At 42.5% G+C, this 13,578-nt stretch overlaps 1 protein-coding gene across 1 annotated transcript; it reads left to right on the forward strand.

Annotated features, from left to right (window-relative positions):
• The first annotated feature begins 730 nt into the window (after positions 1–730).
• On the forward strand, positions 731–13,162 carry LOC148894061 (activator of 90 kDa heat shock protein ATPase homolog 1-like). Its single transcript, XM_089004829.1, has 9 exons — positions 731–969; positions 2,992–3,182; positions 3,261–3,343; positions 3,419–3,536; positions 5,366–5,457; positions 10,018–10,149; positions 10,262–10,363; positions 10,975–11,026; positions 11,093–13,162. Exons 1-9 carry the CDS (start codon positions 890–892, stop codon positions 11,263–11,265), a joined length of 1,023 nt encoding a protein of 340 aa, XP_088860955.1. The 5' UTR covers positions 731–889; the 3' UTR covers positions 11,266–13,162.
• The last annotated feature ends 416 nt before the right edge of the window (positions 13,163–13,578 follow it).

Here is a 13,578-nt window from a genome sequence, read left to right on the forward strand (position 1 = left end):
ACATCATACTAATAATTACTTCTTGATCTTTTTGATCCGTTGTAGATTTCACACATATATACACTATACACAGTGTTACCTAATCCTCTACAATTTCTGATTTAGTACAATTCCGATCACCAATTAAGTATGATCATTCTTTATGAATGTTATTTTTTTCACGTTTGAAGATTGGTTACAATCACACTCAAAAGATAATTATACTATGTATTTGAATTTTCAAGCTTAAAGAGCTGTCATTTCTATTATTCATAACATTTTTAGACTCTGAATAAATATACATCAATAGTGGTGTATTTAATTGCAATTGTATGTTTTGGATTATAAAAAAATTATAATCCAAAGCATATCTGATCTTGAAAATTGAGGTTTTTGGACTTGTCCGACTTCACATCGCGCCGAAAGACGACGTGAGAGTGAAGTAGTTGTCTTCTAAAACATATTTAGCCACAAAGTATTAGAATTTCGTCGAATACCGGAAGAAAATCGACGAAAAACGAGCAAAAATTATTCATATGGTACGGAACTGTGTCAGAGACTACAACTCGTGACGTCAACAGTGACGTCACGACCTGGTGACGGCGGGGCGCAATGCTATTGCCTCCTTTGGGCACTTCTAAACCTATCTATTTCTATGGACTTCATGCGTGATTTGGCGGCAAGCCGGATATCCGGTGCGCCAGCCAGACCGAAGACGGCGAAAGGGGCGTTCCCACTGCGACAACTTCCGCTTCCAGCAATTTCTGGCTTCGGCTAGTCTGTCGAGTCTCTCGCGGGGCGGCCGGCTGAGGCTTCTAGAAGCAACGTGGGGCGGGAGCTTGTGCATCCACAAAGGCGGCGGCGGCACCCGCGTCACTTTCCCGTTTTATTTATTTTAACTGCAGCCGAGATGGCCAAGTGGGGTGAAGGAGACCCTCGCTGGATCGTCGAGGAGCGAGCCGACGCCACGAACGTCAACAACTGGCATTGGTGAGGCGGGAAGAAAGGACACCGAGCGAGCTAGCTGGCGAGCCGGCTAATGCTAACAGCACACCGACCTCGTTTGGGGCGCATATTGGGTTCTACCTGGTCCTTCGATGGCACTCCAGGGCCGCGTTACCCCCAGTGGGACTTAAAAAAATCTTCCCGATAAAAGCGTTTGACATGCGTCGAGTTTCTTTCTGACAGCTCTGATCGCACGCGTTCCTACCGCTTCCAATCTTGTTAACCTCGCAGGGAAGGGGGGGGGGGGTGCGAACCCTAAACTAGGAGTCCGGAAAAAGTGTTTTACCGCGACGAGCAATCATTTCCACACGTATCGCGAGTAAATTAAAATAAGTATGGTTTCAAACAAACAATGACTTCGGTGGGAACAACAATCCGAATGGTGCTCGACTGTAAAACCGGCATATTTTCTGCCTCTGAATCTTGCATTTCTAACTAAAATCGTAATCAAATATCATCCCAGGTAGTCAGCATCCAGCGTCATCATCGCCCCCCCCCCCACCTTCATCGGTTTTCCATGGTAACCTCACTCCATCGCCATGGTGACTCGATGGAACAACTTTCCGGAATTTTTAGCGAGGTGCGCGTTGCGTTTTCGAATACGCGCTTACGACCGATGGAGTCTTGCGTTCAGGGAAATGTCAACTTCCCAGCGGATTAAAAGTCTCAAATTCGACTTCCTGATGATGTAGCCGACGACCAGAGAGGAACGCAAAAGCACGCTTTATAATAATAATAATAATAATAATAATTAAAATAACAATACATTTCATTTATAAGCGCCTTACACTTTACAGTCAGAGGATGAGTTTTTCTGTGTGTGAGGCAGCCACACACCAGCGCTCACTCAACCCGGAAATAACTCAATTAGAGAGAAAGCTAGCTAGCAAGCCAATAGATAGCCGATTGATAGCTAGCTAGATAGCAAGCTTTAAACATCTGCGCACAAAGGCATTCAATCAAATGAATTTATTAGTCATGGTTTTTGTGTAGCTTTTGAATCGATTAGTGGTTCTTAACTCCTTCACTGGCAGACAATATGCAAAAATCTGTGCACTCCAGTGCCAGGGTTTTTGTCATTGTCACTCCAATTCCAGGATCCACAAAATATTGAGTTTTAGGACTATGTAAATTCATCTCTTTCATCATAAAACATTAGCTATCTATCTAGCTTGCTATCTATTAGCTGTATAGCTAGCTACCTAGCTATTTGACTCAGGAAACATATTAGCTAGGTAGCTATTAGCTGTCTAGCTCTATATTAGCGAGCTAGCTTCCTGTCTTTGAGTTCCGGGTGGCGCGTGTGGCTACCGCTGCTCACCCACAGGAAGACTGATCTTGTGACTGTAAAGTGACCTTGAGAGTTTTGAAAGGCGCTTATAAATGAAATGTATTATTATTATTATTATTATTACAAAAATAAGGTAATTCCTAAATGATAGGGGTCTGGAGTGTTATCAGCTTGAAATGGGGACGACTGTACAAAATACAATACATACATATTGGTTTATATAGCGCTTTAACAACAGCTGAGGCTGGAACAAAGCACTCACATGGACAAAAGGCAAAAGCTGCCCCCTCGTGGAAGGAAAAAAAAAAAAAAAAGATTGCCAGAGGTCTGACCAGCGCTTTATCGGCACCCAAACAAGAAAAACCAAAACCCGAACAAATTCAGGAAAGGCACTCTGTGTCATATTTTCAATTCCCAATTTTCGTGAATGCGTGAATAGATTTAGTTTTATTTGTTTTTAATAATAATGTTTTTAAAATGCCTTGAATTCGTAAGAAAATGGTTTTTATTTCACTAGTGAAGGGCTTGTGAACAAGGTGAAGAACCACTGCACTAGAGTGAAGTTTCCAATATCCCAGCCGTAGTGAACGCCGCTGCGCTCGAGTGAAGTTTCCAATATCCGAGCGTTACTGAATGCAGCATAAAAAATGCAAGTTAGCCTCAAAAACTTGTAACACTTGTGCCCCCCTCCCCCTCTGCCGCCTATCCCTCCCCAGGACGGAACGAGACGCCACAAGTTGGTCCTCGGACAAGTTAAAAAGCCTCCTTGTGGGCCTTCGGGTGGAGAGCAACGAAGGAAGCTGTGAGGTGACCGAGGTGAGCAAGGTGGAGGGCGAAGCGTCCATTAACAACCGCAAAGGGAAACTTATTTTCTTCTACGAGTGGAACCTGAAAGCAGCCTGGACAGGTGGGTCCCGATTTTGGCACGTCAAACCGCAACCTCACCGGCCTGCCTCTTAACAGTTGTCGGACTCTCCCACTGTAGGGATGTCAAAATCGGGAATCAAATACCAAGGTTCCATCGAGGTTCCTAATTTGTCGGATGAGAACGATATGGAGGATCTGGATGTAAGCGCTGGACTCGCCGCCATCGTCGTCGCTAACACTAACCCATAGCATCGACCATTTTCTTTTATCTTGTAGATTAGCGTGGCGCTGAACAAGGACGAACCGGAGACACCGCTGGTCTACCTGATGAAATCTAAAGGGGCCGAGAAGATCCGGCATGCTTTGGGAAGCTACGTGGGCTTCTTAAAATCAGGTCCCACAAAAAAAAAATGGCGGCCATATATACCACAAATATTCGGGAAGACGTCCAAATCGGGCACGCTAATAATAATAATGATGATGATGATAATAATACATTTCATTTATGCCTTTCAAAACTCTCAAGGTCACTTTACAGTCACACGATAAGTTATTTTCTGTGGGTGAGCAGAGGCATCCACACGTGCCAGCGCTCACTCAACCCCGAAGTAACTCAAATAGATAGAAAGCTAGCTAGCTAATAGATAGCTAACACAGTAGATAGCTAGCAAGATGGCTAGCCAGCCAGCTAGACCGCTAATAGCTAGTCAGCCAGCTAGACCGCTAATAGCTAACTAACAGATAGCTAATAGGTAGCTTGATAGCTAGCTCGACTGTCATAATTTATGATTATTGGATTGAAAAATTGGTGTTCTTTTCCTGGTTCTGTTCTTCGCTGGTGTTGGTGGTAAATTAAAGTGATACATTAGTAAAACATAGTTTTCTTGATTAGCATACATGCCTCTAGACATTCTGAGCAACTACAGATGTGAGCAATAAAACATTGTGTTTCCCATGAACTGATAAGTTTGTAACCTGGCTAATGACCTCTTCCTGTGAAAGGGAGTTTGAAGTCCTAAATTATCCCTGTGATATTGACTTCCCCAAGTCGTAAATGACTCCTGTGAAGCTGACCGTTTAAAGGACAACCGACGTCTCCGGACAAGTTGTGTCCATAATTTGTAAAATGGCTTTAAATGAATTCTACTGAGCGTATTTTACAAAGATTCCACCGCATATAGCTATATTTTACGTTTTAAGACACGCTCTGAACAAGAAGTCTTGTTTTTGAGTTGGTGACGAGTCGTTACCCTACGTCACTGAAGGAACACCCCTCAGCGAGAAAGGACATACCTTGCATCACCTCAATGCATTTACGCAATACTTTATTTTGTCTGAAAACTTCGTGTTGATCCGTGTTGATGGCGAAATTAAAAGGAAAACACATAAATAACGCGATAGTGAATCCTTGTGTGTGGCACCGAGCATCTATTTGATATTCACTGACAAAAATTGTAAGGAATTAATAAGCCCGTTTCCACGGAGTTTTCCACGGAGCTTTGTCGCCCTCTTCTGCCTCTTTTCGGAGCTACATCCCTCCCCCCCAGATGACACACATTCAGTGCTACATTTCCCCCCTCAAAATAAAAAACACGGAATACATTCTTTAATCGATTGCAAACTTGTATGCTTTCCTCTTCAGAACTATTTGAATCATATTCATAACTGGATGAGTAACAAGAAAGCATATTCTCCGAATCTGAAGCCATTGTTTTGATTCTCGAGCAAGGCAAGACGTCTTGCCGTGACACCACGAACATGGGGGCGGGACATTCTGAAACTGGCCACTTCCAGTATCAAAATTGAAGTACTTTTTTACACACTTTAAGTCATTTTTATTGGTGTTTTGCATTTGACTAAAAATATCATACTGCGTGTTTTGGGTATTTTAGATGCTATAAAACGTTTTTCTGATGTCAGTTAGGAAACAAAAAAGTGACGTCGGTTGTCCTTTAAATTGCTGTGTCCGTTGACCTGATTGACCCCAGGTTGCCCGTGCTACACTTGTGTATTGAGTCACAAGTGTTGACTAAGCATACAACAGCATGAAACTTTTAAATATGATAACTTCTTATTCTCTATCAGAAACATTGGCATTTTAAGAATGTGCATATATAAAATAGTCCTATCAATGATGTGACAGGAACCCTAATGATGTTAGCTCAAGAGCGGTTGAGCGATCGTAGCGTGCTGAGTTTTTTGTCTTCTTGTACGTCTTTTTAGAATTCACTCAGGGCATGATCCTGCCCACGGCCAACGGCGTCCTGCCGCTTCAGTCGTCCTCGCAGTCCAAGGCCAAGACGGACAAAACACAGGTTGGCTCACGTTTGCGTGTATACAGAATAATAATAATAATAATAGTAATAATAAATTTTATTTCTAAGCGCCTTTCAAAGCTCTCAAGGACACTTTACAATGAAATCAGGGACAGAAATAAAACCGCAGATAAAATTAGAAATCAGAATCAGAAAACCTTTATTCGTCTCACAATGGGGAAATTTGCAAATACAGTGGGACCTTGGCTTACGAACTGGTATTGGTTTCCAGACAGTGTGTAAGGGGAAAAGTGTGTATGCCAAAAATTACTTTCCCATAGGAACCCATTAAAATGAGAATAATCCGTTCCCAGGTCCCCATAAAACATAATTGATCCGTGAGAATTCCGAAAAATAGTTTGTATGCCAAGGTAAAATTTTCTGATTGATGGGATATTTTAATGTTTAACCCATCCCCCACTGCTGGGTTCTTGACCAATCACGTGGTTTTAACCGAAGACGCCATTTTGTTTTTTGGAGCACGGCCTCTCTCTCTCTCTCTCTCTCTGTCTCTCTCTCTCTCTATCTCTCTCTCTGTCTCTCTCTATCTCTCTCTCTCTCTCTCTCTATATATATATATACACACACACACTGATACCTCAGTATACGAACTCTTTGGCTTACGAACTTTTCGATTTAGGAACGTTACATTGATGAAAATTTTACCTTGGCATACAAACTATTTTTCGGAATTCTCACGGAGCTGCGTCGTTCGCGAATGAGCCCGTTCTCCAAACAAGAAAATGGTGGCAAACTGTTTTGTCCTCTATTCCCCGCCCCCAGTCTTCGGTTCAAGCCACGTGATTGGTCAAGAACGCAGCAGTGGGGGTTACAGACAAAGTGAGGGTGAGGCCGTTCTCCCCAAAACAAAATGGCTTCATCGGTTAATTCCACGTGCTTGGTCATGACCGCAGCAGTGGGGGGCGGGGGGTTAAGCATTAAAGAGATAGAGAGAGAGGAAAAAAACACACGAAAGGGAGATGACAGCTTGAAACAAAAAACAAGTGAAAAAACAATAAAAGTGAAATGGTGAGAAAATGGATGGAAAACAGTGAAATTTGGACTTGTTTCTACTTTGATAGTTCAAAAGCAGAGGTTAGACTGCAAGGTTAAAATATCCCATCATTCAGGCTTCACAAACAACCCGCACAAGCCATCTGTACACGTAATGCAAAAAGCTATCAACCCAGCTAAACAGAACACAATTGCTGAGGAAAAAGGTAAAATTATCGCAGAGAAAGCACCTCCAAGGGATCAGTCCTCAAGATGGTGAAAGAAGAAGGTTACGTTCCGCATCAAGTGTTTAATGCTGATGAAAGCGGCCACTCCATTCCATCAAGCCATCAACGACCATCACAAAGGTTTCTTCAGCCGTCATCTGTACAAAAGTGAAGGTTTCGGACGTTTCGCCTCCTATCCAAGAGGCTTCGTCAGCGAACTAAAGTCTGACTGGTCGTATCGGCCCCATTTATATATCCCTAATGTCCAGACCTGGTGGCGCCGGACACAGCTATGATAGGTCCCTACTCTCAGGTTGGGGGGGGGGCGCGGGACCCCCCCCCTGTGGCCCCACTGATTGTTCCTACATTCCTGACTAACGATTGGCCTATTACACCCACTCCCCCCGGTATCACCTCATCAGCATAACGACCCTCATCAGCATTGCGAAAGTAGCCTAACCTGTTTTGCCTGAGCAGGCTATTGTATGAACGATCCAAATTGAACCTCACACCACCAGACCGGTTTAATGAAGGATTTTGTTGTTTTATAAGAATCGCCTCTTTCACCCCCCTTTCAAACCATCTATGTTCTTTCGCTAAGATTTTAACCTCATTGTCGTCAAATGAGTGGTTGCTAGCTTTTAGGTGCAAATGTACTAAACCGGTCTGGTGGTGTGAGGTTCAATTTGGATCGTTCATACAATAGCCTGCTCAGGCAAAACAGGTTAGGCTACTTTCGCAATGCTGATGAGGGTCGTTATGCTGATGAGGTGATACCGGGGGGAGTGGGTGTAATAGGCCAATCGTTAGTCAGGAATGTAGGAACAATCAGTGGGGCCACAGGGGGGGGGTCCCGCGCCCCCCCCCCCCCAACCTGAGAGTAGGGACCTATCATAGCTGTGTCCGGCGCCACCAGGTCTGGACATTAGGGATATATAAATGGGGCCGATACGACCAGTCAGACTTTAGTTCGCTGACGAAGCCTCTTGGATAGGAGGCGAAACGTCCGAAACCTTCACTTTTGTACAGATGACGGCTGAAGAAACCTTCTCATCGATGGACCACTCCTGTACGACTGAGAGCTTACACAGACGACCATCACAAAGGTCAATAAAACCACGTTATTATACAGTACAGTTTATTTATTTAATTATGATACCATAGCACATTTATTATACATAAAATAAGGTATATTTTGTGTAGTTTTAAGGCTTACAAAATTAGAAAGTAGAAAATTATGTTTTATGGGAACCTGGGAACGGATTATTCTCATTTTAATGGATTCCTCTGGAAAATGAATTTTTGGCATACACACTTTTTGCCTTATACACTCTGTCTGGGAACCAATTAACTTCCTAAGCCAAGGTAATATATATCTATCTATATACAGTAAAGTCGATTATATCATTATATCGATATTCTCGGGAGTCGGAAAAAATATCGATATAACCGGACTATCGATATATCCGATCCTGTTTGCATGTAATTTTCTCCGTGCGTGCATAGAAATAGTATCGATATAACCGGGACTATCGATATATCCGATATCGATATTTACATGCAAACAGGGTCGGATATATCGATAGTCCCGGTTATATCGATATTTTTCGGACTCCCTTGAATATCGATATATACTGTGTATATATATATATATATATATATATATATATATATATATATATATATATATATATATATATATATATATATATATACATACATACAGTAAAGTCTCGTTATATCGATATCGGATATAGCGATAGTCCCGGTTATATGGATATTTTTCGGACTCCCTTGAATATCGATATAACGAGACTTTACTGTATATATATATATATATATATATATATATAGAGAGAGAGAGAGATACGTACACAAACAGTGGAACCTCGGTTTTCGAACGACTCACAGTTCGAACAAATCGGAGTCCAAACAAAATATTCGAGAAATTCTTGCTTCGTAGTTCCAACAACAATCGGATTTCGAACGCCGGTACGACACGTGAGCGCGTACGCGAGGGTGGGATGCTGAGCGGCGTACGGGTGTATCGCTCTCTTCGTGACCAACTGTTGTCGCTAGCGTTTTGCTCTCGCATTTAATACAGGTGTACGAAGAGTTTTAGCCCCTAATCATGCCTTCAAAGAAAGTAAGTGCTGCTACAAGTGAAAAAAGAAAAGTAGTGCGTACAACTATTGCATTTAAGAAAGAAATAATAGCCAAATATGAAGGAGGTGTGCGAGTGTCTGATCTGGCGAGGGGGGTGGGGTGGGGTGCTCACATTTTTTTCAGCAAGGGAGCTACTTTTGAAATGACCAAGTCCAAATGATCTACTCATATTTATTGAGAAATACAGTGGTACCTCGGTTCTCGACCGTAGTCCCTTCCAGAACCCTGTTCGAAAACCGATTTGTTCAAACACCGAAACCATTTTTCTCATTACAAATAATATAAATCGTTCCGTTCCAACACCCTGAATGTTTACCTTTCTTTCACTTGAAAATGTCATCGTGAAAAAAAGTCATCCTCTCATTCCGTATGAAAGTGATACGTTTTTTCTTCTTACTTGGTCCAGCTCTTCCACTTTTTTATACTCTATCTTATGTTTAAGGGGAAAAACCGAGCGAAAAATTAGGATGTAACTAACGACATCCTTGTTCACTTTGCAACGAAGGGCCGTTGTTTGAGCTCGCAGTGAGTCGCTCAATGAGATGTCATTTGATTGGTGTATCAATCAAATAAAGGGATGGCTGATTGGCTGACGTCGAGTTTTTTTTAAAGGAACTCCACTTGACTTGTTAAATATATATATATATATATATAATACATTTCATTTATAAGCACCTTTCAAAACTCTCAAGGACACTTTACAGTCACTGGATGTTGATATCTCATTCATCGGCATTCCCAAATTTGTTCGGGTTTTGTGTTTCTCGGGGAAGGGGTGCCGATCAAAGCGCTGGTCAGACCTCTGGCAGTTTTTTTCCATTCCACAAGGGGGCAGCATTTGCCTTTTTTCCCATATTCGCGCTTTGTTACAGCTTCAGTCCCTGTTCAAGCGCTATATCATCCACATGTATCTATTTTATTTTGGACATCCGCCCCCATTTCAAGCTCGGATAACTCCAGACCCATATCACTTAGGAATGAACTCTTTTTCGGATGAAAGAAGAGAGTCTAAGGTTTTTTTTTTAGACTGCATTGAATGTTTATGTAGTCCTAAAAGTCAATATTCTGTGTGTCCTGGAATTAGAGTGACAATGACAAAAACCCTGGCACTGGATTGGACGCATTTGGGTCTGCCAGTCAATGAGTGAAGGTATTTGTGTGTGTTGGGCTTCAGATCTCCTCGTCGAGCAGCACGGCAGCGCCGCCGGTCAACACGGGCGTGAAGATTCCCACGTGCAAGTTCAGCCTGACGGAAACGTTCCTCACCAGTCCGGCGGACCTCTTCAGGGTCTTTGTCAACCAGGAGGTGAGGGACGCCGTTTTGCCATTTTTGGAGCTTGAAGCTTTTTGGGGAATCCTTCTACATGTTTTGTAACCAATCATAACTCAAGAGAAAATGTTTGTCGCCGTCGTGGCAGATGATTCAGGCGTTCACGCACGCTCCGGCCACGGTGGAGGGCGAGAAGGGAGGAAGGTTTCGAATGCTGGGTGGAAACGTTTTGGGCGAATTCGTCGACTTGGTAAGCGCGACAAGCTCAAACGAGCTAGCTATCAAGCTACCTATTTGCTATCTGTTAGTTATCTATTAACCAGCTATTAGCTAGTTATTAGCGGTCTAGCTGGCTGACTAGCTATCTAGCTAAGTAGCTATCTAGCTAGATAGCTATTAGCGGTCTAGCTGGCTGGCTATCTAGATAGCTATCTACTGTGTGAGCTATCTATTAGCTATCTAACTTAACCTGTGACTATAAAGTGACCTTGAGATTTTGAAATGCGCTTATAAAGGAAATGTATTCTTCTTCTTCTTCTTCTTCTTCTTCTTCTTCTTCTTCTTCTTCTTCTTCTTCTTCTTCTTCTTATTATTATTATTATTATTAGCTATCTATTAGCTAGCTAGCTCGCTTCCTATTTGAGTTACTTCCGGGTTGAGTGAACGCTGGCGCATTTGGCTGCCGCTGCTCACCCACAGAAAAACTTCTCCCGTGACTGTAAAGTGACCTTGAGAGTTTTTTAAGGCGCTTAGAAATGAAATGTATTATTATGATTATGATTATTATTATTGTTGTTGTTATTAAACGTTTTTTGGTGCTTTTTTGGAAAGTAACTTTATTTTTCTACCTCTCGCCTGAAGGTGCGAGATCAGAAAATCGTCATGAAGTGGAGGTACAACAACTGGCCCTGCGGTAAGTCTTTACGAGGGGGCGGGGCCAGACGGGACCCCCTTTGTGACGGCTTTGCGCGCCTTTCAGAACACTACGCCACCGTCACGCTAACCTTGGTGGACCGCAGCAGCGAGACGGAACTCCGCCTGGACTGTCGCGGCGTCCCCGACGACGACGAGGACCGGACCAGGGACGGCTGGCGCCGGTTCTACTTCCAGGCCATCAAACAGACTTTTGGCTACGGGGCGCGACTCTTCTGAGGACCCCCCCTCCCTCGGGCCCCCCTCCTCGCTTTGGGAGCGTTTGTTTTCTTTTGGGTTGATTTTTGTCCGTCTTGAGGATTTGTCGTTGGGAAGAACTTGACAGAGCAAATTGGCCTCGACTTTTCACAGTGTGAAAGGATGAACTTTGCAAACGAGCAGCTCTGGAAATGGCTTTTTCTCCCCCCCCCCCACCTTGAGAGTAGCGCCAGTGCATGTCTTCAAAGCCATCCAGTTGTGTAACATCCCAGTTTTCATGAAGGCATCACGTAGCAAACATTTATTTATACCTTTTTGCGCTGTCGACGCCACGCCAAACAATCGGAAAATAAACCAATCACTGCGCACCCTTGTGTGCGTGTTACTTTTCTCAATTCAATAAATAAATTAAGGTACAGCTGATGTTTGTTTTTGAGGAGGAATAACTTCGATATTTCCCGCGATACAATTCAAATCGATGACTTATCACACAATTAATTTAAAAACCACATAATGAATATTTTTTTTTCAAAAGTGACTATTATTTTATTTATATATTATAATATAATACAGTGATACCTCGGTTTACGAACGCTTGAGCTAACGAACTTTTCGCCTGACGAACATTACATTGACGAGAATATAATCTTGGCATACAAACTATTTTTCGGGACACACACGGAGCACCACAATGAGTGATGTCGTTTGCAAACCAGCCAGATCTTGGAGCTCCTGAAATAGCAGCCAGCTTTTTTTTTGTCCTCTATTCCCCACCAGTCTTCCGTTAAAGCCGCATGTCAAGATCTGTGGTAGAGGAGGGAGGGGGACACACGCAGCAGTGAGTGGGAGGACGGGTTACAGAAACACACGAAAGTGAGACGACAGAGATTGACACAAAAAAACAAGTGAAATGGATAGAAAACACAGTGAAATTTGGACTTTTTTCAACTTTATTGATAGTTCAAAGGCAGTGTAGACTGCAAGGTTAAAATATCCCATCAATCAGGCTCCACAAATAACCCGCACAAGCCATCTGTACAATTTGAAGAGAAAAGACAAGCAAGGGAACCAGCTATTAATAAAGTTTCTAGTGTGTCTGCATCACAACTTCCAAGATGTACATCCCAGAGCTCTTTATCCATTCCATCAAGCCATCAACGACCATCACAAAGGTAAATATAAATGACTTTATTACACTGTACAGTTTATTTCTTTAATTACAATACCATAGCACATTTATTACACGCAAAAAAGGTATATTGTGTGTAATTTTAAGGCTTTTTTTATTTCAAAATTATGTTTATGGGGACCTGGGAATGGATTATTCTCATTTTAACGGTTTCCTATAGGAAATTAATGTTTGGAATGCACACTTTTCACCCTACACACACTTTCTGGGAACCAATTACGTTTTTCAGCCAAGGTATGACTGTATAATATATATATAACATTTATCTTGTAGACGTGCACATTCCACCATGACGTCCCTGATCCACTGCTGAAAAGAATGCTTTGGTCCTCTCTTCTTTCATCTAGAAATGATTCATGTCACAAAGAGGGTACAGTGAGTGTTGTTTGATTCGCATGTTTGTTTTGGCCAAGCTTTTACGTGGGATGCCCTTCCCGACACAACCCTCTGTATTTATCCGGGCTTGGGACCGGCACAAGAAGACTTATGTCCCTTTGTGGCTACAGAACAGGCAACTCGCTGAGTAAAAGGCTCCCAAACACAAAATGGTCATCGGCGCAGCACAACATTCATTCACAAAAGCAAAACTGTACTCACCATTTGATGACAATGTTGTGATCTTACCGTGAAATGAGCATCTATTTCCCGATGTCACATCACAAACAGAACTTCAAAGTGTCTGTCAAAATCCCAGGAGGCCAAACTGCCCATTACAATTTTCAGACTGTGTGTCTTTGTGTTTTCATATTATTTGTTATTTCTGTTTTTTTCCCAAGATGGCGGCTCGTGAACACGCAGCGGCTCCTCCCGGCAAATTGTCGTTTTCGTGTTTATTATGTTTGTCAAAGTCATTACAAGTGCCTTGCACGCTGGGCTTCTTTTAGTTTGGATTGGATTTACCTTTTCTCGTCTCGCTGTGGAGAAATTGATGTTTTACAGCAGCAAAGTGATGAAAGGAAAGAAAGACGTAGAAAAACAAAATACAGGAGCTGCTGTTAAGGTCGCCACTCGCGGCGCCATTTTGAAGTTAAAAGAACAACAAAATCTAAATACAGTAACAAATAATGTTACACAACACGGAAACACAGGCATTCATTCAGTGTCTGGGTTAGAATGTTTTTTGGGGTTAATTAATGTTTTCCTTT

This window comes from Hippocampus bargibanti, linkage group LG09 (genome assembly GCF_051943395.1).
Source record: "Hippocampus bargibanti isolate YZ-2025 linkage group LG09, ASM5194339v1, whole genome shotgun sequence".
NCBI classification, from domain to species: domain Eukaryota; kingdom Metazoa; phylum Chordata; class Actinopteri; order Syngnathiformes; family Syngnathidae; genus Hippocampus; species Hippocampus bargibanti.